The sequence below is a fragment of the Lycium barbarum genome, chromosome 1, assembly GCF_019175385.1.
Source record: "Lycium barbarum isolate Lr01 chromosome 1, ASM1917538v2, whole genome shotgun sequence".
In the NCBI taxonomy this organism is placed as follows: domain Eukaryota; kingdom Viridiplantae; phylum Streptophyta; class Magnoliopsida; order Solanales; family Solanaceae; genus Lycium; species Lycium barbarum.
The window spans coordinates 8,282,242-8,306,929 of NC_083337.1; the positions used below are offsets into that span (position 1 = coordinate 8,282,242).

Here is a 24,688-nt window from a genome sequence, read left to right on the forward strand (position 1 = left end):
GATTTTTTTTTTTTTAATATAGCCGTTGCTGGGCTGTGTCCGTTATTGGACCGTTGGCAATGGTCCATTTGCAAAAATGGCCGTTTCCAAACGGTCATAAACTTAATTCCCCCCCCCCCCCCCCCCAACCCCCCAAACTTTTTTTTTTAACACTTTAACCCATCCCCCACCCTTATATAAATCCTTCTTCATTTTCATTTTAATCCACACCAATTCACTCTTGTCTTTCTCTCAAATCTCAATCTCTCAATTATAGTTACTTTGCAATAATTAGCCACTTTAAATTTCTCTCAGATAAATATTATAAAGTCTTATTATAGTTTCAATTATTAATTTTGCAATTATAATATTGTTGGTGGAGTTAGTGATTTTGCAACAATCCGAAGTAGCTTTGGTGGATTTGCAATTCTAGCCGCCTTCACTTTGTTGGAAATTAATCCGGCAATTTGGTACCTTCGTTCCAACTCTATCTTTATTTTTCGCAATTTAATTTACGCAATTTAATTCTAGCAATTTAATTTGTTGCAATTTATTTTCTTGTGATTTAAATTAATTCTATTTAATAATGACAAAGAGATTTAGACATGGTGCCGGTAGTAGTAGTAGTATTGTTAGGGGTGGGCTTAATGAGGAAACATTTGTGGAAGAAACACCTAATTTAGGTATTGATGTTGGTGGAAATAATTCACTTTTAGGTCATGAGGCAATGCAACAACATTTTGCCGACACTTTTAATGAAATTGATGATGATGATGATGAAAAACAACCCCCCGAAAATCCCATAGGAGATACATGTCCTGCACAATCACATACACAAGACAAACCACCTAGAACTCGTAAGCCAACCGCTAAAATTTGGAAATTTATGACTAAGGATAGGGAAAACCAATCAGTTACATGTACCCTATGTGGATAAGTATTTGCTTTTAGGCAAGGAACTAGTAAGGATGGTGGAACGGGTACACTAAATAGTCATATGAGAAAGAAACATATGGATGTTTGGGGAGAGCAAACGGGTTCAAATGTGGGGGGTATTCAAATGACGATGACCCACGAACCGGTAGAAATTTTAAGTATGACAAGAAAAAAGAGCGTGTAGAAATAGCTAAAATGGTAGCTTATGATTGTTTACCATTTTCCTTTCCCTCGGGTTTGGGGTTTGTTACTTAAATTCAACGTTGTTATAATCCGTTATTTGAGGGTATTCCTAGAAGTACTTGTAAAGTGGATGTTATAGATTTGTATAAAAAATATAGATTTTTTTTGCGCCATGTATTTAATTCTTTAAATTGTAATGTTTCTCTTACCGCTGATTTGGGTCTTAGTCTTAACAAGTTAGATTGTTTTGCTATTACATGTCATTGGGTTGATGACAACTGGGTTATGCAAAAAAGAATTATAGCTTTTTTATATGATGAAGGAAAAGGTCGTCACGATGGAAAATTTTTAGCGGATTCAATGTCTACTATTATGAGATTTTTTAACATTTATAGAAAAACACTTTGTATTGCTTTAGATAATGCTTATAATAATACAAAGGCGATTGGTCTTATAAAAAGAGAACTAAACCCTCCGCTAAGAAATATTTTTCATGTAAGATGTAGTTGTCACATTTTAAACTTAATTGTTAAAGATGGTCTTGTGCATTTTGAAGATTCTGTTCAAAAAGTTAGAGATGCGATTGCGTTTCTTTTTTTTAATGCTAATAGGGGAAGAATTAGAGATTTTAAGAATGCTTGTGTGGAAAATAATCTTAGACCTAGGAAAATTCAAGTAGAAATTGAGACTAGGTGAAACTACACTTACATTATGCTACAACAAGCATATGAATATAGGATTCTCATACAACAAGTTCACAACAAATATAATATTAATAGTGATGATTGGTTAAATTTTACGCATTGGGAAGATGTTAAAGAATGTGTTGAACTCTTAGAAATTTTTTATAATGCAACTCTTGCTTTTTCTAGACAATTCTATCCCACGGTAACCGAAATTTTAGCCTACTTAGCGGAAATAGCTAGAGTTTTACAAGAGTATAAATATAAATCCGGTTATCAAGTGGATATTTTTGAAATGATAATCAAATTTAAGAAGTATTTTTTTCCCATCCCAACTTTATTTATATTGAGTTCTCTTTTAAATCCTTGTTTAAAAGTGTCTTATACTAAATCATTGGTTGATCAAATTTATACATTTTTAGAAATTGAACAGGGAGTTCAACCATCTTTAGCTGAAGCCGAACTCGCTATTGATGACGAGTTTAGAAAAGTTTTTACTCATTATTCTAATTTGGAAGAACGTGCTACACCCGTTGCTCCACGCCCTACTACTTCTCAAAGTAGCAAAAAGGGCTTGTCGGGTTTGTCGCATTTAAAAGTTTTACATTCACAGCCAACTTCTTCTTGTAGTGCAAACTTTGATGAATATAACTTTTATTTGATGCAGCCAAATGTGGATATCAAGGAACTGGATGACTTGGACGTCTTAGCATGGTGGAAGAAGTACAAGGCAAGTCATCCGATACTCTCAAGAATGGCTCGAGATATCCTTATGGTTCAAGTATCAACCGTAGCTTCAGAGAGCGCATTTAGCCAAGGAAGACAGCAAATTGGAGACCATAGACATTCATTATCCGGCTTTAGCTTGCAAGTACTAGTGTGCATTCGCGATTGGATTAGATCGGAGCGACGCAACCAAAACTTAGAAGCGGAGGAAGGCGAAGAGTTTGAAGCGGAGCAAGTGGACTGGACCAAGTGGAAGACTTTGAAGATATTTCCATGGCCGAATATGATATGGGGGAAATTAACGAAATGATTCAGAATTGGTGATTTTATTATTCTACTATTTCTTTACAACTCATGTATTATTTGCAAGTTAAAAAAAACTACAACTTGCAAATAAATGTTATCCAAGAATGAATAAAATATATGGCTCATTGAGCTTTCTTCTATTTACTTGTGTTCATATTTTTACTTTTATTAAGTTAGCAATATACCTAAAATATACTAAGAATATACTTATAATATACATCTACTTAAATTAAAAACTAGAAAGTTATATACTTGAAAAATAACTAAAATATATTAAGAATATACTTATAGTATACATATAAGTATAGTATACATATAATATATATTAAGAATATATAGTATACATAAAATATATTTGGAATATACTTATAATATATAGTATACATATAAGTATAACTTAAACACACACACACACATATATATATATATATATATATATATATATATATGTTTAAGTTATACTTATAGTATACATATAAGTATAGTATACATAAAATATATTTGGAATATACTTATAATATATAGTTATTTTTCAAGTATATACACGTATATGCTGTATTGGTGACTTGCTGTTAGCCTGTTAGTCAGTAAATATTTAAACTTTACTTATAAACTTATATAACATATGTAAATATACCTACAATATACTAATAAATACTATAATATATATATATACTATACAAAAAACAAAAACAAAAAGTTTTGAATTGTTTTGAACCGGACCGGTTCCGGTTTTGTATTTGTAACTGGTAAACCGGAACCGGTGGGCGGTTCCGATTTTTTAACCGGAAACCGGCCGGTTCCGTAACCGGTTACCGGTCCGGTCCGGTTTGACTCGGTTGACGGGTTTAGATAGATAGTATGGTAGAAAGAAATACTTATATGACTAACCATACACCGAATTCATTATTTGGGACTTTGTTTCCTACTCCTTCAACCAATGATCCATAAATGTTAAGTATTTGATTTAAATTTATCACTTACAGTAACGCGGGATGCTTTGTGCACATGACCTTCCCCACCTTTTTAAAAAAAAAAAAAAAAAATCGATTGTCAAAGTTGAAGGGACAGCATACCCTCATTCTAAAAGTGAACTAGTTTGTAGACAAATTACGCTATATGTTTCTTTCCTTGAATAAATAACAATGCAAGTAGAAGAATGGTTAATTACCGCCAGAAGTAATGCCTTCCTAGTATGGTAAGGTTTCAATTTCTGCTTGGTTTAGGAATACGGTTAATCTCTTTTTTCATATTTAACGCCAAAACTAACAATGCTTTTCCCAATCGGACAAGGTTCCAATTTCTGCTTGGTTTAGGAATCTTTCAGAGGCTTTGCTTCTATATAAAGTGGACCCAACAAAGCAACATGCATCGATATTGCACGTCACAACGAAGATGACAAAAATTACTATCAAGAAAGAAATCCCAAAAAAGAAGAAGAGGAATAAAACTACTATCAAGAAAGAAATCCCGAAAAAGAAATCCCTTGTGATATTGTTTCCCAAGTGCTCGCTATACTGCCCATTAAGGCATTGCACAGATTTAAGTGTGTATCGACATCTTGGTCTTCAATGTGTTAGGATTTGAATCCCAAATCCGATCTTTATAAGCAGGTTCTCAGGAAAGATTGGAGGGTCACAACTGGACCACTTAAATACCAACCTCCTTAGACAGAACCTACTTACGCCGTGATGTAAACGAAGAATAAATAGCACACACAGATTTATAGTGGTTCACCCTCAATGTGAGAGATACGTCCACGTTGCTGCTGCAGATCTTATTAAAGAAGAAATATTACAAGTGTTTACAACACTCAACCTCACAACCCCAATCCCAATTACACTCAAGAATTTTACCACAGAAAATTCTCTCAAAGACCTTCTCTTACTTAGGTCTTTCACTAAGAGTATTTCTCTTAGATTTTTCTCTCTCTTTGGGATGTGTATAGCAAATGATCTTAGTGATGATGTCTTACAAATGAACCATAAGCTACCTATTTATAGGAATGAATTTCCTATGATGAGGTAAGCGCTTACATCACGACTATCATGAGGTAAGCGCTTACATCACGACTAAGATGAGGTAAGCGCTTACATCACGACTAAGATGAGGTAAGCGCTTACATCACGACTATGTGAGACCCAACAAATCTCCCACTTGAAGACTAATTTTAATTTGTCTTCACACTTTGATCGATGCAGCAGCTCTTTCCTAGTTTCATACTTCGTGCAGGCCAACTGAAGCTGAGCATAGCTTCAGTTTGTCTATCGTCACTGCCTTTGTCAGCATGTCTGCTGGATTCTGACTCCCTGCGATCTTCTCAAGCACTAACGCTCCATCTTCCAAAGCTGATCTAATGAAATGGTACCGGAGTTGTATGTGCTTCGTTCGAGCATGGTAGACCGGGTTCTTTGCCAAATGAATGGCACTTTGGCTATCACAATATAGCACACTTCCCTCGTGGTCCTGATCCAATTCCCGCAGAAAAGATTGTAGCCACATCATTTCCTTTGTGGCCTCCGTCACAGCAACGTACTCAGCCTCACAACTAGAGAGAACTACTATCTTTTGCAACTTGGAAACCCAAGAGATTGCAGTACCTCCGAATGTGTAAACATACCCGGATGTGCTCTTTCTGCTATCAATATCACCACTGTTGTCAGCATCAACATACCCTTGCAATCCTGTTTTTGATTTTCGAAAATACAGAGCTGAACTCGAGCTGCCTTTCAGATATCTGAATATCCACTTCACAGTCTCCCAGTGTTGCTTTCCCGGATTGCTCATAAATCGGCTGACAACTCCCACTGCATGTGCAATGTCTGGCCTTGTACATATCATTGCATACATAAGACTACCGATTGCAGATGCATAAGGTATCTTGTCCATCCGCTTCTTCTCATCCTCGGTTGTCGGCGACCGATCCTTTGACAACCGAAAGTGTCCAGCCAAGGGAGTGCTGACTGGCTTGGCATCATGCATGTTAAACCTTTTGATAACTTTCCTCACATATTCTTCTTGTGAGAGTTTGACGCCCTCCTTGCTTCGGTCGATTCTCATCCCAAGGATTTGCTTTGCAGCTCCCAAATCCTTCATTGCAAACTCTTCCGATAACCCTTTTTTCAACCGATCAATCTCCTGTAGGTTTGCTCCTACGATTAGCATGTCGTTGACATAGAGTAGCAGTATCATGTACGAGTCTTCAAATTTTTTTAAGTAACAACAGTGATCTGCCTCGCACCTTGAAAAATCAGCTTTCTTCATAAAGCTGTCAAACTTTAAATACCACTGTCTTGGAGCCTGTTTTAGTCCGTACAGACTCTTTTGAAGTTTGCACACCAAATTCTCCTTTCCTTTGACTTTGAATCCCTCCGGCTGTCGCATGTAGATTTCCTCGTCTAGATCACCGTGAAGAAATGCAGTTTTCACGTCCATCTGTTGTAGATGTAGATTTTCCTTTGCTACCAGTCCAAGAACAGTTCTGATAGTCACCATCTTGACTACGGGAGAGAAGATCTCCGTATAGTCGATGCCTTCTTTCTGTTGAAATCCCTTTGTAACCAGTCTTGCTTTATAACGCTTGCTTCCATTGGGTTCTTCCTTTATTCGATAAACCCATTTGTTTTGCAATGCCTTCTTATCCTTTGGCAACTCGGCTAACTCCCATGTATGATTTGCCGATAGTGAATCCATCTCATCTTTCATTGCCAGCTCCCACTTAGTCGATTCATCGACTTGCATTGCTTCTTCATAACATTCCGGCTCCCCTCTATCAATGAGTAGAATGTAGTTGAGGGATGGAGAGTACCTGTGAATCGGCTTCCTGATTCTGGATGATCTACGCAGTTCTGTGATTGGCGTCTGTTGATTTGTTTCAGAATCAGCACTTTCATCAGCACCTTCTCGGATTATTTGTTCCTCTGCCTTGGCTGTACCTGGTTGCGGCTCAGGTGTCGGAAAGTCCCTCAAATCCACTATTTTCGATTCCTTGTCCTGACATTCTGAATTTTTTTGCAACTTGTCTTTGTACAGCACCTCTTCGTTGAAGACAACATTCCTGCTTCGGATGATCTTCCGATTTTGTTCATCCCAAAATCGGTAACCAAGCTCGGTGTCACCATATCCAATAAAGTAACACTTCTTTGATTTTGGATCAAGCTTGCTTCTAGCTGTATCATCATTATGAACATATGATAAGCAGCCGAACACTTTCAAAAATGAAAGATTTACCTTCTTTCCACTCCAGACTTCTTCTGGAATTCTGAAATCCAAGGGAACTGACGGTCCTCGGTTAATTAAGAAGGTCGCGGTATTGACTGCATCTGCCCAGAATGTCTTGGGCAGTCCAGAGTGTATTCTTATACTCCGAGCACGCTCGTTCAACGTTCGGTTCATTCTTTCGGCTATTCCATTTTGTTGCGGCGTTCCAGGAATAGTCTTCATCATCTTGATCCCATTATCGGCACAGTACCGTTTGAAATCACCATCGGTGTATTCTCCGCCGTTGTCGGACCTCAAACACTTTAACTTGAGGTTTGTTTCATTCTCGACCATGGCTTTCTATCTTTTGAATACACTAAACACATAGGATTTATTTTTCATAAAGTAAACCCATACCTTCCTGGTTGAATCATCAATGAAGGTCACATAGTAGTGTGATCCTCCAAGAGAGGGGACAGTGGTAGGTCCCCACACGTCTGTGTGCACCAATTCCAACTTCTCGACCTTCAACTCCCTGCCTGCATTTGAGAAGCTCGCTTTTGTTTTCCGAGAATGCAGCTCTCACACGTATGAAGGTCCACCGTCTTCAGCTCTGGAATTAAACCATTTGTCACCAACAGCTTCATCCCCTTCTGGCTGATATGCCCCAGCCAATAATGCCACAAATCTGTCTTCTTTGTGTTGTCAACCACAGCAACAGTATCACGACAGCTAGCCGTCATGTAGAGAGTGCCAATCTTCTTTCCTCGGCCAACTACCATAGCACCTTTCGCCACCTTCCAAGACCCATTACCAAAGTTGAGATCATATCCCTCATTATCAAGCTGACCTACTGAGATCAGGTTTCGCATCAGCTTTGGAACATGTCTAACTTTTGTAATCTTCCACGAGGATCCATTTGACATCTTCAAATTAATGTCTCTCGTGCCAACAACGTCTAGCGGCTCTCTATCGGCTAAATAAACTTTGCCGAGATTCCCAGCCACATAGTTTGTCATTATATCATGATGTGGGGTGGTATGAAAGGGCGCTCCTGAGTCAAGCACCCAAGAGTCTATCGGGCTGTCAACCGATAGCAACAACGCATCGCCAATGTCTTCCGTAGCAGCGTTGATTCCAGCCCCCTTGTTGTCCTCCTTCTTTGGCGCCCTGCAGTTCTTCTTGAAGTGACCTGGTTTTCCACAGTTCCAACACTCAAATGTTCGTCCTGGTCTGGATTGACCCCTGCCATTCCTTGACTTCGATCTGCCCCTATTTCGGTTGTAGTTTCTGTCATAATTTCTGCTTCTGTTTTCAACATTAAAAGCAGAACTCGTCGAAGCCTCTCCAGAATCTGTCCTGCGCACTTCCTCAGCAAGGATACGATCCCTAACATCGTTGAACTTTAGTTTGTCACTGCCGACAGAATTACTAACCGCTGCTCTCATTGGCTCCCAGCTATTTGGTAGGGATGCCAACAAAATTAGAGCTTGCACTTCATCATCGAAGTCAATTTTTACCGATGACAATTGATTTACAATGGTATTGAATTCATTTACGTGTGCAGCAACATGAGCATTTTCCATCATCTTTAGATGAAATAGTTTCTTCATGAGAAATACCTTATTATTTGCCGAAGGTTTCTCATACATGTCAGACAATACCTTCATCATATCTGCGGTGGTCTTCTCCTTTGCCACGCTGTGAGCAACGTTCTTCGACAGCGTCAGCCGAATGACTCCCAGAACTTGTCTGTCGAGGAGATCCCAATCTGCTTGCTTCATCTCCTCTGGTTTCGGACTCAGAGGTTCATGAAGCTTTCTGCCATATAAATAATCTTCAATTTGCATTCTCCAGAACGCAAAATCTGTACCATCGAATTTACCGATGCCGTGCGTCGTACCATCTTCGCCTCCCATCGTTTCTAAATCACAACACAACCTGTTGCTCTGATACCAGTTGTTAGGATTTGAATCCCAAATCCGATCTTTGTAAGCAGGTTCTCAGGAAAGATTGGAAGGTCACAACTGGACCACTTAAATACCAACCTCCTTAGACAGAACCTACTTACGCCGTGATGTAAACGAAGAATAAATAGCACACACAGATTTATAGTGGTTCACCCTCAATGTGAGAGATACGTCCACGTTGCTGCTGCAGATCTTATTAAAGAAGAAATATTACAAGTGTTTACAACACTCAACCTCACAACCCCAATCCCAATTACACTCAAGAATTTTACCACAGAAAATTCTCTCAAAGACCTTCTCTTACTTAGGCCTTTCACTAAGAGTATTTCTCTTAGATTTTTCTCTCTCTTTGGGATGTGTATAGCAAATGATCTTAGTGATGATGTCTTACAAATGAACCATAAGCTACCTATTTATAGGAATGAATTTCCTATGATGAGGTAAGCGCTTACATCACGACTATCATGAGGTAAGCGCTTACATCACGACTAAGATGAGGTAAGCGCTTATATCACGACTAAGATGAGGTAAGCGCTTACATCACGACTATGTGAGACCCAACACAATGATCCGTCAACCTGAATTTATGAAAGCTCATAGGCCTGCCGCGGGTATACTCGTCCATCTCTTGCCCATCAATTCTAGCCTGCCTGGCAAGAACATCACAGATTTGGAGAAAGGCCTCTTTTACGCGTCCTGAGAAGAATAATGAAGTGTTCAGTTATAAATGGCCTTGCTTGCCTTTACATAGCTCATAAAGTTTCACTTTTTAATATATCCACTTGTGAACTTATGGAGCTTCCTTCTTCAAGATTATGCGTTGATGCACTTAGGGGTTGTTAGGTACGAAGGATAAACATAAATAGTCTTGGGATAAGAATTTAGCAATTCCTTATCCCTTGTTTGGTTTGTAATCATGGATAAGTTATCCCAGGAGTAAAAATAGTGCTGGGATAACTTTTCCTTTCGGCCTTCCCATTTTGTGAGGACGTATGAGGACAATAAAGACCGAAAGACATCCCATTCGACTCACAAAAACGCCAAAAATCATTATTCTCATATTCCCTCCCATTATCACATTGGACATTTTTTATTTCTCGTTCGAAATGTGTTTGGACATGGGCCCGAAATGCTAAGAACTTAGCATAGACATCATATTTCTTAGCTAAGGGAAAAGTCCACAAATATTTTGAGAAATCATCCAAGAAAAGAACATAATATCGATGACCCATGGAACTTAAGACAGGAGAAGTCCATAAATCACTATGAATAATATCAAATGGCATACAAGTGTTCGAATTCGACAAAACAAAAGGCAACTTAATATGTTTACCAAGCACGCAAGAACGACAAATACTAGAGCAACTAGAATTATTACATTCAATGCTTTTATTGATCCTAAGAGAATTCAAAATTGACGCTCCCGGGTGACCCAAACGATCATGCCAAAGAGAAGAAGACAAAGCAGCAAAGGTTGATGGAGAATTGGCTGTTTTTGTGATGGTGGTGGTGATGGGATATAGATCGCCCCGGCTCTCACATCTCATTATTGGCATCCCCGTCTGCAAAAACCTTCACAGAAAACCCATAAGGATCAAATTCAACAGTCACAGAGTTATCAGTAGTAAACTTTCTAACTGAGATTAAATTTTTAATGAGTTTTAGGGCGTGTAGGACATTTTTCAACGATAAAGGAGGGTTTGGGGGAGGTAAATGAGTATGACCACAACCACGAATTGGAATTGAATGACCATTACCAACAACAATACCATTATGATGATTGCTCAAATTAGAATAAGACGAGAGATTACCATTCGTGGATGTCATGTGAGATGTGGCACCGGTATCTATGTACCAATTCTGATCCGGAGGATTCATAGTCATCGTATGCATTGCTGATTCGATGTCCATCGGAGCATAAGATGGAGCATTAGGTGGGGCATATATCTGAAATGGGGCAGCATCAAAAGCCTGCTGTGGAGGTTGGGGAGCAGGGCCCAGTACGCCTGGCTGTTTGGATGATGGGCCTGTTGCAGGTATGACCCAAGTTGAAGGATATGGGCAAGAAGGTAAGGCCCATTGTGGCATCCAACCCCATGGATAATTCTGAAACTGCCAAGGTTGAGGAGAAGGGTGACGCGGCCAACTGCCTTGCTGTGGCTGCGAATTACCGCCGGTGTTACCGCGGCCCCCACCACGACCGCCCTTATCGCCGCCATTACCACGGCCACTGCCATTCTTACGGCCGGAATTGCGGCCTTTGTTGATGTTATTTTTGCCCCTGTTATTCACAGCATGACCAAAATTGTGAGTATTATAAAAAAAAATAAAAAATCCTCACCACCAGTGGCAGCCACCATCGCTGAAGGGGAAGTGTGGGCCGCCTGCAACGCCTGTTCTCGTTCCTCCAGAACAAGAGAGGAGCGCGCTTCAGTGAATGGAGGCAATGGTTTACTATGGCAAATCTGCGTTCCTACACCCTTGAACACTTCGGTGAGACCCAAAACAAGCTGAAGAACAAGTCGGGAATTTGAAACCGGAGCCCCCACATTCTTTAATTGATCGGAGATGCTCTTGAGCCTTTGACAATATGCAGACGCGTTTGGGAAGTCTTCCATCCTAGTAGTGGAAAACGCTTGTTCAAGCATTACGGCACGGGAGTTTTGATGGTCCTGGAAGATGTCACGCAAGCGAATCCAGACTTCCATGGCCGTTGCTTCAGGTTCAAGAATTGTAGTAAGGAGATCATTCGATATCGTGGAATAAATCCACTGGAGCACGGTCGCATCAAGAGTCGACCAAAGCTCTTTTTCTTCATCGGTGGAAGGGGCTGCCTTCTTCCCTTTCTCTGGTGCGATGATATGGTGTATGACCTTATGGGATTTGGCGTGGATTTTAAACAATTCCGCCCATGTACCGTATTGTGCATGCTCCATCTCAAGAACCACAGGGATGTGATTGCGGATGTTGGAGACGGCGAACGCGGGGTGGAAGGATGTCTTTGAGTCAGACATGGTGGCGGAAAAGAGGAGGCAGAGATGACGGAGATGAGAAGAGGAGGAAGCTCGGGCACAGCGGAGAGGAGGAGAAAGAACCCTAGCTCTGATACCATGAAAGAATTATTTTCCGTAACCAATTTCCTTCCTTTACTTGGTTAATATCCAAACTATACAACCATAATGTTAGCCTAGAATTAAGGAGCTAATTCTACCCAATTATATGTTAAGCAAAGCTAACCTAAAATAGGAGATTACAAAATATTCTAACTAATATTTACATAAGCTATCACTGCCATAGGGTGGAATAAGTTATCCCCGGATAAGTTATCCCGAGATAAGAAATAAACCTCTTCATTTTAGAAATTATTCAATGTATAATACTTTTAGTCTAACATACCAGACAGTCAATAAAAAATAACTCCAGAATAACTAATCCCAGCATAACTTATCCCAACGTAATTAATCCCAGCATAACTTATCCCAGCATAATTTTCTTTTTAACCAAACGACCCCTTAGTGTTTGGTATGCTCTCGGTTTTGATACTGTGGATAATGTGTACAAATTGCTTAAAGTGAGCAAAGCTGCCAATCCACATGTCTATGAGATCCTCACTCTTGAAACAAGTTCAAGATCGGCGTGGCGATGGAGAGTGATTGTTTCAGGAAGTTTTGCCTTGGTTTTAGGCTATTAGCGTTCAAAGTTACTTCCTGAATGGTATAATCTATTGCAAGTGTAGAACTCAGAATAGCATACACGATAACAGGGAACGATACCTACTCGCCTTTGGTGTCCACCTAGAGCATTTCACGGTTTTCAACCTACCACTCGTGCCATCACATGTACTAACAATGTTTGATCAAAGCTTCACATTATTTGGTCAATTTGAAGGGCGACTAGCCCTAGCATGTGTTAAGACAAACAATCTACATGGAAAAAGGAAAAAAAATAAAATAGAAAAAGACAAACAATAAATGGAAAAGAATCTACATGCAATTTTAATGCAAACACCCAAACTCACATTTTGAAAAAAAAAAGCAAAAACCGGCAGATGATTCAAAAGGAAAAATAAATTGACGTCTTACAGTGAATAGTGGCTTGCGCATGACTTAAAGGCCCAAGCTTTACCAAGAAAACACACTACAAACATATCAGTTTTGTGATTTTTAAAAAAAATATACAGCCAAACACAACACATTGTACTTGCGTAGTTATATTTTCAGTTTACACCCGCATAACCAACGTTTTTTGCTTTTTCCGCAACAGTATTTATACATACTTCTCTGTACTTCCTAGAAAATTTAAGGACAAAACTCATTTAGCATTTCAGCATAAGCTTTTATAGGAACTTTGCAATCAATTACAAAAAGCTTCTCAAGGTTTTTAAGATCTCACAAGATAGCCCGTGGAAACAACTTCTTCAACTTATGGCACTTGATGATAATCAATTCTGTTAGACCCGAGAAGGTGTGAGATGCAACTTTTCCCGTACAAAGCCCAACAAGATTTGGCAAAGAATAAACAATCAGACGACGGAAACATATGCTATGTGGGTCTGTAGTAGTATTTCTACCAGAGGGCACATTGACAATCCATTCTATGTCATCACAATCATTGATGATGCAGCTCAAGCCTGTTAAAGTAGTCTGTGACAGAAAATTGTCCACCAAGCAGCTACTCAGCCCATCGCAGTTGCTAATCTCTAGAAAGTCAATGCAATGTGGAAGAGTACATACAGGGGAAAATTCTGGATCTACTTCATCTTCTTCAGAGATTGGGGGTTGGGTTGCCGGTTTGATATAAGACTTTTAAGTCACTCTTCTTTTTTTGATTCTATCATTTTCAGAGTCCTCATCATAATAATCAGATTTTGGCTGTACAATTATGTCATACCACCAATCTCTCATACTTACCGCGATTCTCATGAACTTGTTGAAGTTATGCAAATGGAAGAACTGGCCTGCGAATTCGTCGAGCAGTTCCAAGGTGGCCAAGTCTTCACCTCGTGCATCAATACGTACAGGAAGTTTGAGGTATTGAAGCTGGGAAAGTTTGGGTAATATCTCCTTTGGCAGTTCATCAAGATCTAATATTCCACCCATATCTAGAAATTTAAGCTTGACTAAGTTTCCCATGCCTTGAGGTGCTTCTTTGATACTAGTGCGATGTAAATCTAACACCCTCAGATTTTTGAGCTTTCCTAGTGGTGGCACAGATCTGAGCACATGACAGTCTCGAAGCAAGAGTGATCTACGACTTCCCAAGTTAGAAATGCAACTCGGCTAATCCATAAGCTCTGAGTTGTAGCTCAAGTCGAGTACTTGGAGGTTGTTCATATGCTGAAAGAAAGATTCTGGGATCCTTCTCAAACTACAATTACACAAAAGAAAGTTGATAATGTGGGGCAATTGGGTGCTATGTCTTCAGGAATTCCCTCTATCTCTCTTTTGATAAAAGATACATTATCCAAATCGAATGTCCAATCTTGCTCCTCCGGCACTTGTGATCCTATTCCAGCCCATACCATGTACCTTGGTTTAACATTTGTGATCCGCAATGCCATTTCCCTGAGTAAATCATGCATCTCGGCTTCATCATGCCTACTAGCTTCAAGTTAGCAGAGCTTCATTAGTTTATTCAATATGGTATGCCCCTAGTCAAACTCTTCTTGCCTAATATCTCCCTTCACCAGTCCCTCCATGATAAATCTACCAATTAGTTCATCTCTTCCAATAGCATGGAAAAGCACAGTACAAAAAGCACTCTTGCATATTTGTATCTTTCAACTGATCATAACTATACTGCAGTACCTTGAAGACATCACTTTCCATGTCATCCGGAAATTCTTTAAAAACGGTCCTCCACTCACTTATATCAGTCACCCCTTGATATTTGACACAAATATCTATGTTTCGTGTCATTTTACATCCCATTCTTAAGACTCTTATCGCCTAATCTATCATGAAATCGTCGTATTTGAGCTTATGTCGCTATATTTCATGTGTTTAGGTACGATGAAGACAAATGACGGGAAACCGAGCAGTTATGGTTGATTCTGGAGGTGATCTTATGTTCGCGAGTGAACGAGAGGGGCATGCGACACTTGGGAGAATTTCTGGAAGAATTGAGCACCAATGTGCCAGCCCCGCATCGTGGATGCAACACGGAGTGGCACTCAGATGTGTCAAGCCCGCGTCACGGGCCTATGACACAAATAACAAGCTACAGAATATGTCACTCCTGTGTCAAGCCCGCGTCGCGGGCTCAACACAATTAAAGACGCAAAATCACTGAAGATCCCGCATTGGACCCGCGACGCATGGCCAACGCGGGAATGCCTACTTTTGTCCGATTTTAAGTAGGATTAGGACCCTTTTATTTGATTAACAACCCTAAACTATAAATAGATGTTTTGTTCATTTTTAATGACGTGCTAGGATTATTCCAAGACTCGTAAGCCGTCATATTACCTTCTCTCTAGATTTTATTTTATTTTCATCTTTTTAACCCTAGATTATTCATGAATTCTTGTTGTTCCTTAAGAATCATGAGTAGCTAAACTTCTTAATTCGAGGGTTGTGGCGAAAGACATGATAGTTGGTTTGGCGACTATTTTTATCAATTAAATTTTCATATTTTGGGTTGTTTATTTATTCTTGATCTTAATTGTTTGATTATCTGGCCAATAGTTAGACACTATTTGTGGCGTGTGAATTGAACTAGGGATAGGGAATTCGCATGCGTAATAAGAATAAATAGGGCTTGTTCGATATAATCGTTTCGCTAATGAGGATAGGAATATACCCTTTAGCCTTGCTTAGTTGAATACGGAGAATAAATGCGTTCTTGTTACCTCTGACGACCATAGGGATATAGGCGTTATAGTAGCATCTACAGGCTTGTGAGCAACTCAAAAGATACTCATAAAGTTATAATTAACCCGTCAACTAGTAACCCAGGAAATAGGATAGGTGGAATTGTCTGAAGATCAACTGGATTGTCGAAAGCCATGACCCTGGAACTTTCTCTCATCTGATAAGTCTTACAATCTTTGTCAAAAACATTCTCAGTCACAAAAACACCCATCATAAATTGTTTACTTTTCAGTTTTAGTTTAGTTACAACAAACACCTTGATTTTCACTTTCTTGAATAGTTTTATTCAGATTTGAATTAGTTTAACAGTAGAATCTAAGTTTCTGTGGGATCGATATCTGGACTTAACAATCTATATTACTTGTACGACCACGTATACTTGCGTGTGCGTTTGGGAGCAACAAGTTTTTTGTTCATGCTTCCTACCAAAGTGATGAGCCCAAGTGGCAAACCCTTGCACCTTCTTGCCATGGATTTGGCAACTGGCTCGATATCTGGACTAAGCACAGTCTCGTCTCCTAGACTCCTCTTGAACAACTCCCTAGCATCATCAGTGTCGAGTTTCTTCACTTCGAAAAGTTTCTTACAACCCATCTTTTGTCAGATTTCACGCGAGCGAGTAGTTAGAATCAGTCTACAGCCTTCCACACCAAGAGGGTTACCAAACTTATCTGCTCATCAACCTCATCAGAAAGATCCAAATTCACAATTTTGGCAATGTCATCTTGTAATCTTTTGATGCTAAACCCTTGAGAGACAGTAACCCAATGAACTTGATAACGAGTGTCTTTAACAAACTGATTATGTATATGCTTTGCCAAAGTCGTTTTGCCCACACCTCTCATGCCACATATACCGATGCTTGAGACATTATTATCCTGTAAGCACAACTAAATATCTTTTATATTTTGTTTTGATATTTCCTCGTGAACTCGAGGCACCGGCAATGGACACTCCTCGTGCTCATAGATATCATGTACAAGCATTCAATGTTTACTTTGCTCAAGTTCTCCGACCTTCCATTCGTCTTCTCCAAAACACCTCCAGTTTTCTTCCCTCTTGTTACTTCTTCTTTTAAAGCACATAATCCTTCTTCGACCGTCATAACCTCATCAAACCAAGAACCAACTTCTCTTTTCCTCTTCTTCTTCCTAGATTGCTCTAGATTCTTAGCATTTGTCTACACATCAAATGCTCTATCTGATAATAGCTTTACATTTCTTTCCAGAGTTTCCAAATTCTCATTGAAGTCAATGATACTTTTAACTTATTTACTCCAAAATCAACTACCTTCTCTATAAAAGTGTCCTTTAATTCACGATGTAGGATCCTCATCCATCTCACCATATTCTTTAGGGGTAAAATTAAAATAATTAACTTTAGTGTTACTTCAAGGGAAAATTTTCGGTGTTGTTCATCCAAGTAAAAGCTTATAACAAAGTAACTAGTGTTTTGTCACTTGAAAGTCATAGTAAGTAAATATAACATTACTTAGAAGATACATATTTTGACCGGAAAAATTTAATGTAGCTCTCTTATAATCGTTTAATAGGCTTAATAAAAGGATTAAATGTAATAATCCAAGAACATATTTGGCATTTATATAAGCAAAGTTAGAATGACAAAACAAGGGTTAAATTTCACTAGTCATCCAACTTTCAATCTATCACACAATTTTTTTTTTTTTTTGGTTATATAAAAGTCATCTAACTTTAAAATTTACCACAAAATTACTTTTCTATTTTTCATCATGTAAAACTCAGCCAACTTTAAAGTTTATCACACAAAAATTATTTTTTATATTTTTTGTCACATAAAGTTATTCAATTTTGGCCAAGTTAACTAAAAGGCAGGTTTTACATGCATGTTAATATTTTAAACCGGAAATATGACATAACACTCCAAAATAGCTAGTTAGCTTAATAAAACATATTAAATGTAAGAATTAATTTCAGAGATCTTCTCCCAAATTTGTCTTCATAACACATCTCCTGAGGCCACTAATTATAAGGCTTTTAACTAAGATTCAATTGAGAATTTGGACCCCAAACTTTAATTTTTCAATGTATAGACCCCTTTTAGGATTAGTAATAATTAAAATAAGACTAGATCAATGTATATACCCCTTTTAGTTTCTTACTATTCATATCTGTATTGAACACCGGCTTTCTATATAATGCAGTAGTAGTAGCAGCATTATAATGACCTGGTTTCTGGAGCTAAAGGAAAATCATTGCTTTTACTTTTTGTTGTGAGAATACAACAGGTACAAAGCTAAAATCTTACATTGTCAACAGAACATTAGGCTACAATCTAATTTCTCATTGCTTGTGCTGATTGAGCTGTTGCTATCATTTGAGCCATGATGCTAGCATACTGCACAGCTGTGTGTTGTGAAGTGTATTGATCAGAGAGGCCAAACTCTGAAAAAATTGGTTCAATGTGCACAAAATGACCTGGTAATGATCTTTTTGCAAGAGCTTCCTGCCATATGTCAAAGAATTCACCCATAATCTGGTGTGATTTCTCCCATGAGGAAATCGGAAGATACTCCATCTCCAAAAGAAACAAACATCTTGTGAGGCCAGCATGCTCAAAACAGGAACTGCTTAAAATTTGCGGAGTACAGTCGCAAGTCAACAAAAGCACTGGAAAGTTTAGAACACCAAATTAACAATGCATACTGATAAGATAATCATTGTCTCCTTCAGCATTTTGAGAACCTGAATAGATCAAAACAACAAGATAGCTCCCACACGGCATCACATACCTAAAGCATGCTGCTACCAGAGACACCACCAACTATGACTTGATTCTATCCATTCCATTGGTTTTTTTTTTTTCTGCCCATCTCTTCATTTAGCATTATGAAAAGGACACGAGTAGTAATTACTTTTCTAGATAAAGTGCAATAAATGAATTCCTCTCCATGCAGAATAACAAGCATAATAGATCACAAAAATCAGACTGTTTTATCATTGTCTTTTCGCTTTCGTTATTTCATTTTCATACTGCTTTGAATTGCTTGTCCTTATCTGACCTTTTTTTGTCATGCTGAGCCGAGGGTATTTCAGAAACAACCTCCCTGCCGTCCAAGGTAGGGGTAAGGTCTGCGTACACTTTACCCTCCCCAGACTCCACATTGTGGGATTTCACTGGGTATGTTGTTGTTGTTTTATGTTCCATAAAAAGCCTAATCACATAACAAGCATTGAACTGAGAATAAATATATGAAGTTATTTCATACCTCCATAACTATTCCCCTCAAGTTCTCAGAGTGGATTGGAACAACCTTTCCCACTCGCAGCTGGAAGTCACCAAGTTGATACTGAAACCCCTATATAAGTCAATTACTTTAATGAGTATTATGAAGTAGTGTTAAGTAAGCCCTTTTTTTATTTTTAAAATTCTGAAGGATAAACCAAAGCAAGGCAAACAGTGGCAAGTATGGAACATATCTTCTAAGAATCACCATAGAGAACAGATAAAGTCCAGTTTGAAACAGTATAGTTGGCCAATGGCCACCCAACTGGATGACACAATTCTATAAGAATTGAAGCTGTATTTTATGACTGATTTATGATTAGAGAAACTCATATGTAGTCCGTTAAACAGTAATCATCTTGAAGCTCTTCATCTTCACTTATTTTTATAAGGTAAAAGTTATGTTAAAATGGGGAAGTTCTTTAGTCTTGCAAAGCATTGATTATTGAAGCACAATAAATGCGGATAATATCACTCATAGACACTTAAATTTACAAGGCCAAGACTGTGGATGGTGCTAAATAACTTAATCATCCTCCTGCAGTAAGAACAATAATACGAACCTCAAAATTAAGTGCAACCCTCGTTTTGTAAGACTGCAGCTTCTCCATTATCGTCTGAATTGATGACTCTGCTTCTAAGATCATCCGTTGCCCTCTAATTACAAAGTAATACTTGTTGGGCTGTTCTTGAAGTGAAATTCCCAAAAAGTCTCGAGGAAACTCCATTGCATTTGCTTGATCTATTAAGACAAAAAATCACTCCATAATCAAATCTCCTATTAAGGTGCAAAAGTACTCGCAGAGATCTCATGCAAGATTTCCCCCAGGGCATTGGTCTAGTGGTAAGAGGGCGACGCGTGATGTGTGAGTTAGATGTATGTCACGGGTTTAAAGCCCACCACAGACAAAATCCAAGTATATAAATGGAAAAGTAGAGGGACGGGGGGCCATTATACATTTATACATCGAGTTTCGAATTGTGCACAGCACAACTGCCCTCAGGAAATTTCTCGATTACAAAAAAGATGACATATGAGGTTGAAGCAAGTTCACATGTGCACTGTCAAGTGTGACTAGCCTGTAAATGAATAGCCTAGAAGGATCAGGGGTTTTCTCCTATAGGACACTGTTTTAGCCTCACCAGAGGCCGCTCAATGGGAGCCCTAACTTTTCTTTTTAATTTTTCACTTTTCTTTTTAATTTTTCAACTTTGTATATCTTTAGGCTATATGAATCCTCTCAACCATTTTTGCACTATTCTTGACCCAAATCATTCCATGATTACTTCGCTTATAAATAATTTACCTTATAGAAGAGTAAACCTTCCCAAAAATCTAATCTTTTCAATGAATCCCAATAAAAAAGATTACCCCATTACAGTGAATCACAGGTATAAACAAAAAATACAAAGATACTGCTATGGTTTATTAAGAGTAATGAAATACCTCTAAGCATGGGTTTATAGAAACTAAGGGTGTGTTCGGTATGGAGGAAATAATATTTTCCATGAAAAATGTATTCCTGGAAAATAAGTGAATTTCTTATTTATTTTTTCATGTTCAGTTGGTTAGCGGAGAACATTTTTCGGAAAATATCCACCCACGCACCCTACACCACCCACCACCCCCCACACCCCAACCACCCACCCCACCACCCCCCACCCAACCCCATCACCCCCCACACCCAACCTACCCACGCCAAAGCACCCCAACCCCCATTGTGTAAGAAGAAGATGACCCCCTTTACAGTAAATCACAGTTATAAACAAAAAATGCAAAACACCAATCTTTTTAATGAATCCATATAAAAAAAAAAAAAAAAAAAGATCATCCCTTTACAGTAAATCACAGTTATAAACAAGAAAATACAAGGATACTACTTATTAAGTATGATAGGAATAGTACCTCTAAGCATGGGTTTATAGAAGCTAAGAGTAGCTTTCCATCTTCCTTGTTTAAGACCATTAATACTCTCAACACATTGTGATACTTCACTCACTATTTGACTGTTCACTGTTGTCCCTGCATTTGGCTGCCAATGTAAAACCCTAACCACAAACAAAATAAATATAAACACACACACACACAAAAATATATAATTTTAATGTTACTTTTTTTAGTGAAATTAAAAAATGGTTACCATTTGATTGGCATTTTGTTGATTGCAGATACACTTCCCTTAAGCCCTCATGTTCTTTCTTCTAAGCTGAAAGAATTAAGGGAATCTTTTATTTTTTTTTTGAGAAAATGACAAAAATTGTCCCTTATGTCTAACGGTAGGTTCAAATAGTCCTAAAGTATACGCTTGACAGTTTTGATACTTTAAGTTTGTCAAAATTTAACACTTTTTAGTCTCCATCGAATATTTAGTTTATGCAACACGAAAAACTACACTAGACACTAAAAAGATATAGAAATTATAACTCAAAAAATTGCACCAGACTTTAGAAATAAATTGAAAACATCATAAACTACTAAAATTAAAATTCTATATGTGATTTCCTGCTAAGTTTTTTTTTTAGTTCTAGTCAAATCTAACAAACAGAGTTCGGTGATATTTAATGGAGACAAAAAGTGTTAATTTTTTTCAACTTTAAGTGATAGACTATGTAATAGTCTACGTAAATATTGTAAATATTAGGATAATCTTTTCATAATTAGCAACTGTATATTAAGCATGATCTCTTCCTTATGTATAGTAATTAGGTCCTATAATTTAGCCTAGTATTATGCTGATAGTGAGATACCTACTTTGTATATAATAACTTTCATACATCAATACAGATTACGGATTGATTTCCTACATGGTATCAGACTAGGTTTCCTTCCTCACCTCCTAAACCTAGCCGTCCACTTCCTTCTCTCCTAACGCTAGCCGTAGCCCCCCCCCCCCCCCCCCCCCTTCCTCCTCCCTCTTCTCTCTTCAATGGCTGACAACAAAAATTTTCATTCTGCTTTAACCGTCACGAATGTGAAATCTTTAATACCAATCACTCTAGACATGGAAACCGACCATTATCATGAATGGCCGACACTATTCAAAGTTCTAGCCCGCGTCCACTCCATACTTGAGCACATCATACCACTAACTGACACCACTGAACTCACCGCGTACAACGCAACGAAGGTGGCTAATCTTCCGCTCTGGAAACGGCTAGATGTGGTGGTCCTTCAATGGATTTACGCCACCGTATCCCATGATACTCTTACCTCTATTCTCGTGGCGGATGATGTTGCGGAGAAGGCTTGGAATCGAGTTGCTCAACTTTTCCAAGATAACAAGCACTCAAGGGCAGCGTACCTTGAAACTGAATTCACCACCACAAAAATGGCAGACTTCGGCTCGGTTATGGCCTATTATAATAGGATAAAGTCACTCGCGGATCAGCTTGCCAACGTGGGGTCGCCGGTGTCCGACCAACGTCTTGTCTTACGCCTCCTTGCAAGCTTACCGTAGACATATGCACACTTTGTCACCACCTTCCAGCAGAAGGATGTGCTACCCTCTTTCTCTGAAGTGTGCTCCAGACTCAAGCTCGAAGACGCCGTGATAAGTTGGTATTTTACCAACTTATTTCTTCTTTAATCTTATATTTTTGCTATGTTTTGATTGAGAAAATAGTGCATTTAATGTCGTTTACTTCCATTTTATAGGTTTATGTGATTTAGAAGTGATCGGAAGAAACCAAGTGAAAATATAGTCAAAAAGAGGCCAAATTGGACAAAAACTGCCCAGTTTTGCAAAATTGTCAAAAGTGGACAGTTTTGCAAAAACGGGACAGATTTGCAAAAAAACGGGCAGAACTGCAAATACGAAAATCTGGGGTTTTTGTCATTTTTTGGACTTGGAAAAATTGGAGAGCTACAAAAGAGAGGCTTGGGGAAAAACATTATTATCTTTGGCCATTTCTTACAAGCTTGGAGGCTAGGGTTTTTCTACACCATTGGAGGAGAACCAAGTGCCTCCAGGACTTGAAACTGGGACAATTTTTAGAAGTTAGCACAAAAGTGGTCTTAAATGTTTGACGATTTTAATAAAAGTCCGCCCATATCTTTCTAAAAATGTTGATAAATTCAAATTCGAGTCTTCACAATCATTTTATCTATTAGAGCCACTAAGTATTTCCCTTCGAAGTCATCCAAATCTCGTTATTCTCAAAATACACTTTTATTACTTATAACTGAAACTTCCGGGCAAAGCAAAATATCTGGTGGGACATCGAAGAACGTGGACGCGACCGAAGCAAAAATCAATTCAAGGGCCAAGTTCCCCAACAAGCACAAGTCAACCAATTTTCTTTAAACTCACAACTTTTCTTTGATGAGACAGGTTTCAATTAACATAGATGTGGCGCATATTTGACTCTTCTTCAAATTTTAGTTATGGACGTGAACAAAGAGTTAGCCTTCTGCAAAAGGCAAATATTCTTCAATGTGGATATAAATTTAGCTTGCGCTAAACGGTGGATGTTGTTCCATTCTTCATGAAATTTTGGTCGCAACAGCGGACATGAATTTATCTTCTCAACCAAGGGCTGTGAGCACAATTCTTTCAAACCCAGCTATTTACATATTCTTATCACTAACAGTTGTTTTAGCTCGTGGCATTTCTCGATGGATCAAGGGCACATAATCGTGGAGTTATCTTTCTTCAAGGTGGATACGGACATGGTCACCTATTATCGGGTTAAATTCCTCAACTTTTTCATCACTTTATATATACTTATTTATTTCAAATCGATAACAAGTTTTTTTTTTTAATGTGATATTTACTAAGATGACAAGATCGAGATCTTGCATCATATATTAAATTGTGGGATAATTATAGATTTAACTTCCGTCACAACGGGACATGGATTGGGATATAAACGTGGATACCTTTCTACAATACTATTTTAAAGTGGACGTGGATTTACATTTTTTACATTGTGGATGTGGACGTGGAAGTGGAAGTAGATTTATATTATAAAAAAATAAAATGGTGGAAGGGGATGTGGATTCATATGAACATTGTGGACGTGGAAGTGGATTTATTTTAAAGTTTGTGAAAGTGGAGGTGGATTTATTTTTCTTGCACCGTGGAAAGTGGATTTATTTTTTGAAAGTGGACGTGGATTTATTTTTTGTACCGTATAATACGGATGTGGATGTGGATTTATTTTTGCACCGTATAATACGGACGTGGAAATGGATGTGGATTTATTTTGGTACCGTATAATACGGACGTGGAAGTTGATTTATTTTTTTTGTACCGTATAATACGGACGTGAAAGTAGATGTGGATTTACATTTTTGTACCGTGAAATGCGGACGTGGATTTATATTTTTGAACTGTGGAAGTGGACGTGGATTTATCTTTCTGCACTGTGGAAGTGGATATGGATTTACATTTTTGTACCGTGGAAATGGACGTGGATTTATATTTCAGTTCAGGCACCCACCTTATAATGCGGGTATTTCAAATTTCAATTCAGGCACCCACCTCATAATGCGGGTATTTTAAATTCCAGTTTAGGCACCCACCTTCTAATGCGGGTATTTTAAATTCCAGTTCAGGCACCCACCTTC

The 24,688-nt window shown here is 38.4% G+C and overlaps 1 protein-coding gene and 1 pseudogene across 5 annotated transcripts; both read right to left on the minus strand.

Moving 5' to 3' along the window:
• Positions 1 to 13,281: 13,281 nt before the first annotated feature.
• LOC132609231 (probable disease resistance protein At4g27220) lies at positions 13,282 to 17,202 on the minus strand (annotated as a pseudogene).
• Positions 17,203 to 18,065: 863 nt separating this feature from the next.
• On the minus strand, positions 18,066 to 21,398 carry LOC132626475 (mediator of RNA polymerase II transcription subunit 20a-like). Of its 5 annotated transcripts, none has more exons than XM_060341401.1 (5): positions 21,261 to 21,398; positions 21,026 to 21,168; positions 19,683 to 19,861; positions 19,103 to 19,192; positions 18,066 to 18,411 (listed from the first exon to the last, which is right to left on the minus strand). In XM_060341401.1, exons 1-5 carry the CDS (start codon positions 21,272 to 21,274, stop codon positions 18,169 to 18,171), a joined length of 669 nt encoding a protein of 222 aa, XP_060197384.1. In that variant the 5' UTR covers positions 21,275 to 21,398; the 3' UTR covers positions 18,066 to 18,168. The 5 variants fall into 5 exon arrangements, with proteins under 5 accessions (XP_060197384.1, XP_060197535.1, XP_060197438.1 ...); XM_060341552.1 differs by having other exon boundaries at positions 21,026 to 21,142; positions 21,261 to 21,367; XM_060341455.1 differs by having other exon boundaries at positions 21,026 to 21,152; positions 21,261 to 21,296.
• Positions 21,399 to 24,688: the final 3,290 nt, after the last annotated feature.